The sequence below is a fragment of the Euprymna scolopes genome, chromosome 25 (assembly GCF_053919585.1).
Source record: "Euprymna scolopes isolate OS-2025 chromosome 25, ASM5391958v1, whole genome shotgun sequence".
NCBI classification, from domain to species: Eukaryota; Metazoa; Mollusca; class Cephalopoda; order Sepiida; family Sepiolidae; genus Euprymna; species Euprymna scolopes.
The window spans coordinates 92,268,898-92,275,133 of record NC_136506.1 but is presented as its reverse complement, the minus strand read 5'-3'; the positions used below and the strand labels follow the sequence as shown (position 1 = coordinate 92,275,133).

Below are 6,236 nucleotides of genomic sequence, written 5' to 3'. Positions count from 1 at the left end.
TAGAAACTATTGCAACAATAAAATATGGTGGTTATTCAGATTGCCACTTATGACGGCATTTAAAATTAAAGAAAATACAAAAATGTCTGATGCAATGTATGATGTACATAAGTCATGGGACGAAGATGGAAAACTCCAAACATCACATAATTTTTCAAGAACATTGAAATGTAATGTTTCGATGAAGGTAGGAAAAAAAAAAAAAAAAAAAAAAAAAATACTTAGAAGGGCAGACAACCTTAATTCACATAGAAACTGCCAAAACAACCATCAATTACCTGTCCTCATGTTGTCTAGTAAAACATGACCTTGTATTTTTACAAAATGTTTATGTATTTGTTAAAAAAAAAAAAAAAAAAAAGGGGGGGGGGCAAATTTATTTTTCGTAAATAATAAAAAGAATACTTTATTTTTGGAATATAAAATTCTCATTCCATAACAAGTAGGCACACAATTTTTTTTTTTAATTGCTGTAAGTGCCAATCTGACAAAGCACCTAAAATACTTTTATTGGTGAAGAGGAAGTGAGGGGTAAAGAATGTAGTATTCCCATAAAAAACTACAAACATACAATCAAAAATGGCCAACTGATGAAAAGCTCAACAATAAAAATAAAAAACAGAAAACTTAAATTTTAATTTAGGATGATGTTATTTACAAGATTTCGAGAGTAACAAATCGCTTAGAAGAGAAAAGGATCACAGCTGCTTTGCAAATGGAGTCCACGTAGAAGGATATTAGATGATTTTTAGGTGCTTACATTGAAAAAACAATCCAAGATTTTTTTTGTTTGTTTTGTTTTTTTTAAATAAATCTCAATTCAGACAAAATGTCTGAAACAAAAAAAAAAAGTTCACGATCTGACAAAGTTGCTTGAAATCGTTTTGATTCCATCTCCGTACATTCGTGATGATGATGATGAACGATGCTCTTCTACAAATCATTATGAAAAATTCATTTTTCATAAAATCTTTCTTGAATCAAACTGATGAATAAATCTGTCTGGTTCGCGTGATCAAATATGGAGAAGGTTCATCTCCATTAAATGGGAAAACAAAATTATCAAGCCTCTGAAAAAAAAAAAAAAAAATAAATAAATAAATAAAAATTGAAATTAAAGAAATAAAATTCAATTAAAATAAAAACAAATAAAAAGTAATACCTATAAGTCTCACTTTCTGTTTGTATTTTTATGAAAACTTTCGGAATGTTAAAATATTTATTTCTGTAAAATTGTTGCTATTTTGAATATATTTTGTTAATTTATTATTTCTCATCTCATTCTTAAAATCCTGTTGTTGAGTTAGCACTTAACTGGTGACCCAATCATGTTTTTATTCATATTTTATTCGCCAATTCAACTACATACTGTTAGCGCTGTTCTTAGTCCCTTTTAAAAACACTTATCACAAAATATACTACATGTAGCTAGGAATGGCACTACACAAAAATAGCATTAAAAAAAATTTTATGCCTAGGCCGTTTTTAAAATGAATGCAAAAATAAAAATATTTGAACAAAACCACTGGCCCTGATGGAGAGATTAAAACTGCTATGGTTTCAAATGATCTAAAATAACAGCAAGGGGAGACTTGATTCCAAATATTTCTCATATGTTATATCTACCCCTATTAGAAATAAGGTACGATTAGGAATATCTCCAGTATAAAATAATCCTTATATACTGTGAAATTTAATTTATGTATGAAAACCAAATAGAGGAGATATAATATGAGAAATATTTGGAATCAAGTCTCCCTTTGTTATTTCAGATTATTTGAAACCATAGAAGCAAGTTTTAGTCTCCCCTCCATCAAGGCCAGAGGTTTTGGGGAGATATCAGATATTTTGTAATTCATATGCAAAACTAGGAAAACAAATGACTATGATTGAAACATTTTATGACTAAAAATGTGCCAAAAATAGGCTCTGGATGATGGAGGATTCCCTTAATATGCGACCTTAAGGGCAAATGTCGCGTAGCTCACTACACAATTCAGGTCATTACCTTTCCTAGGAGCCTTCATTTGTTAAATTTTTATCAATAGTCGCCAAGATTTGGAACTCATAAAATTGCTAAAAAAGTGGTATATATATATATATATATATAAAAAATTGGAATTCATTGAGATGAGTATCATTTATTAATTTTATTTATTGCAGACAATTATTCTTATCTTTTCTTAGTTGTTTCATGACATTTTGGCCAACTATTCCTCTGGCCTTCGTCAGGTGGTAACCGCGACAGATAGGAACTCTGAATCTCCTTACTGCATTCACTGCCTTCCGTAATTGTCGTCTCACCACGTTTTTGGCCAACTAAGCCTCTGGCTGGCTTTGGGTAGGATTGAAACTGCTATCTTCAGACAATCATTACCTGGAACCATAGAGAATCAACGTCTATCAACTGCACCACGTGGTGAGACGACAACAACTACGGAAAGCAGTGAATGCAGTTAGGAGATTCGGCATTCCTATCTTGTTATGATTTACCACCCGACGAAGGCCAGAGGAAAAATTGGCTGAAATGTCGTGAAACAACTAAGAAAAGATAAGGATAATTGTCCGCAATAAATAAAATATATATATATATATATATATATATATATGTGCCTTGGAGGTTTCTTTAAAACCTTACAAATTATAAAAAAAAAAAAAAAGTCCTTGGTAGAACATTATTTTGTCAGTAAGTCAATCTCTCGTATTGCTTAGTATTACTTACATGAACAAACAATCGTACCAATGTTCTTAAAGGGATCATCAATTGTTTACCATGAAACAGTTTTGGGGATTTAAAAAACAAAACCGTATATTAAATCATGTTTCCCTAGCAGTGTTGATCAAACACCACCTCCCTCAAAACTCATGAAAAAAAAATATTTTTGAGACTGGATCTAGTTTTTTTTGTTTTTCTCTCCAGATCAATTTAGGCTAACCAATTCACATGATTTAAAAAAGTATTTCTCATGTCCTCCATCCCTTTCTCTACAAGATTATAGAGAGTGCATCAACATTTTTTATATGAACGATTTTATGTTAATTCATACCAATAATATTGCAGGATCTGTGTTCATGCTTGGTATTTTTCTATTTGAATATATCTGTATTTTGAATTTTTTTTTTTTTTTTTTAGGAAATAAAACACTTCCGGCATCAAATGGTACAGATGTGAAAACGGATACATTTTGAAATATTTGTACAAAATATAGAGAAAAAAAAATTACATAATCAAGTTTCATTGGATAAATATTTTAAATGTAAAGAAAATCCAGTTCAGGAATCATCTCCATCCAAGAAATTTACCAAAGAAAACCACAGATTACAATTTGCCTTCTGTTTTGATGGAAGCGGATTTTCCTTCCAAGCAGTAACCTCCCAATCCCTCCCTTCATCCACCCATTTGCACCATCAGCTGATTATTGAAAAGGAAGAAATAAGTTTAATTGGAATTACATACATGCACTAAGAGAGTAAAATGTATCGATTACATTACAGTAGAACCTCGGGATACGGCATTAATCCATTCTGGGGTTGGGATCGTAAGGCGAAATCACCGAATGACGAGGCCTAAGCAAAATTTTATACAGTACATATTCAAAATTAGTAACAAGCCGCGTGTGCGTGGTCCTCTTCTGGTGCTGCATGAGAGATGACGCCACCAAAAATAGTCAAGAAATGATGAATGCGAGCAGTGTGAAGAGCCAATATTTCCTTCACATTTTTGCCAAGTTTCAGAAAAATCCAATGGATGGGGCAAAAGTTATTAAGTAAAAAGTATCATTTTTTGCAATTTTGAGGCATTTGTGACCCCTTTTGAGCTCCTGGGAATGTCAAATCTCAGTGAAAATGAACAAACGGTGCAGTTTCACACCGTAAGACATGTATATTTGAATTCAGCACCATGGAATTTGAGTAATATGAAAATAGAGCTCCAAAAAGGCAGGTTTTTTTAGCCTTAAAAGTCCCAGAGGGATGCTAACCAGAATTTTACCAGGGTCACCCATACTGAATTTATATTTAAAACAATAGCCTCCACATTTTGTACAAGTTTCAGGAAAATCTTATGGCTGGATCAAACGCTATGGGGCAAAAAGTGTAATTTTTTGGCCATATTGGGGCATTTTTGACCTGTTTTGAGCCCCTGGGGATACCTAATCCCAGTGTAAATGGGTAACAGAGCAGTTTAAGGCCTTAACACATGTATATTTGAGTTGACCACTGAAAAGCCACTATATAGTCAGACATATGAAGTTTTGTTGAGAAATATGAAAGAGCTACAAAAAGGGGCGTTTTTAGCACCAAAAATCCCCGGGGACACAAATCAGAATTTTGCCAGGGTCACCCATACTGGATTTATATCAAGAACAATGGTCTCCACATTTTGGCCAAGTTTTAGGAAAATCTAATGGATGGATCAAAAGTTATGGGGTAAAACGTGTCATTTTTGGCCATTATGGGACATTTGACATCTTTGGAGCCCCTGGGGACACAACAGGAATTTGCGCAAATTTTTTTTTTTACTGTGCATATCTATTTAATGAAAGAATTTGTGGCAAAATTTCAGAAAATCTTCCAGACTATCGGACGCAACTGAAAACCTAGGTCCCTCTCCAATAAATCGAGGGACCAAAATACTGAACTATATAATACACATGTATATAATCAACTAACATTAATAAATAACACCATACAGCAGGGTAAATATCGTATCTAGGGTCTGGAAAAACATTGTATTCCACATCATAAACTGAAAAAAACATATCCCAGGGTTCTATTATATTGTCATCGTCTCAATATTTTTTATTGGTGATTTTCTGTGCAATTAAATGTATAAAACTTTCAAAGTTTACAAACAAAAAGGGATTCTTAAACTCTGGAACCAATTCTATTTCAGTTAATTTAAATTTAAAAATACTATTTCAGTTGTCGAACTATATGTGTTTGTTTGCAATGGTGTAGGCATCAGGGTCGTACAGATTCTCAATGTCCATTTTCAATGCTTTTCAAAGTTTTTTTTTAAAGGCCATTTCCAGACATATTCAAGTTTTCATAACAAAATTTGATAAATGAACAATGATATAATAAACCAAGACACTTAACAGGAAAAGTCATTTTCATTTCATACAAAACAATTTGCCTGTTGACAAGCATTTACATTCCTTGACCCACATATTTGGCCAACCAAGCACAATTAAATTTTATTTTCCTCCATTGTAGATTGGTCTACATTGTGTTTGTTTTACTTTTAAATTTTCTGTATTGTGGATACAAGAGTTACGTCCCTTCATTAAAAAACAATGAAATCAAATAGTTCCATGATAAAGGGGTGTAACTCTTGTATCCACAATAATACAATATAATTTCAGAACAATGCGTTTCAATTATATTTTCCAATATTTAAATATATTTTAATGGCATCTTTATTAATATTAAAAAATAATTTAATAGTATTTATTTCAATTTTATTTTTAACTAGCATTTCAGCTCAGCGTTGCCCGGATGTTTGGAGGTGTATACTGAGCAAAAACACTTAATTCTTTTAACTTTGATCCCTATTATGACCCCTTAAAATTTATTGTTTTGGGCTCAAATCAAGTTATTAAGTTAGATCCATGTCCAAGGAACCTATATCTAAAATTTCAAGTGTTTAGACCCAAAATTGTCGGAGGAGTTTGGTAGAGTTCTCAAAGGTCAAATTGTTGAACTTTGACCTCTCAACAGCGAAATTTTTGTCCAAAAATTGATCATATCAATTTTCCCAAACGATGTACCCCGTATATCAAATTTTGAGTGTAGACGTAAAATTGACAGAGTTATTGCGTAGGGAAATGTACACAGACAGATACACAGACACGTTCACTTTTATAGATTGACAAATTTTTACTGAGCATAAACAGGATTGACAGGGTCTTTTCAACTGATCCTGCAAAAGCTACACGATTACCTCATCCACCATATTCACCAGACCTTTCGCCCACCGATTATTACTTTTTCAAGCATCTCAACAACTTTCTGCACAAAAAATGCTTCAAAAGCAGAGATGATGCCAAATCGGCCTTCAATAACTTTATCGCTTCCAGAACTCCGGATTTCTATGTTAATGGGATAAATAAACTTGTTTCTCGTGTCTTGTGTCAATTCTAATGGTTTTTATTTTGATTAATAAAGTTTATTAAGAAAGGAGTTTTCTTTTGAAGTTTAACGTCAAAAACAATATTTCTGCACCAACCTGTTTT

At 32.3% G+C, this 6,236-nt stretch overlaps 1 protein-coding gene across 1 annotated transcript in view; it reads right to left on the bottom strand.

The window, feature by feature from the left end:
• Nucleotides 1-616: 616 nt before the first annotated feature.
• Nucleotides 617-6,236, bottom strand: part of LOC145247509 (uncharacterized) — a 56,075-nt gene continuing 50,455 nt past the window's right edge. The window contains exon 7 of the mRNA XM_080109323.1: nucleotides 617-1,070. Coding sequence (XP_079965449.1) covers nucleotides 981-1,070 — 90 coding nt within the window. The 3' untranslated portion in view covers nucleotides 617-980. The remainder of the gene's footprint in view (nucleotides 1,071-6,236) is intronic.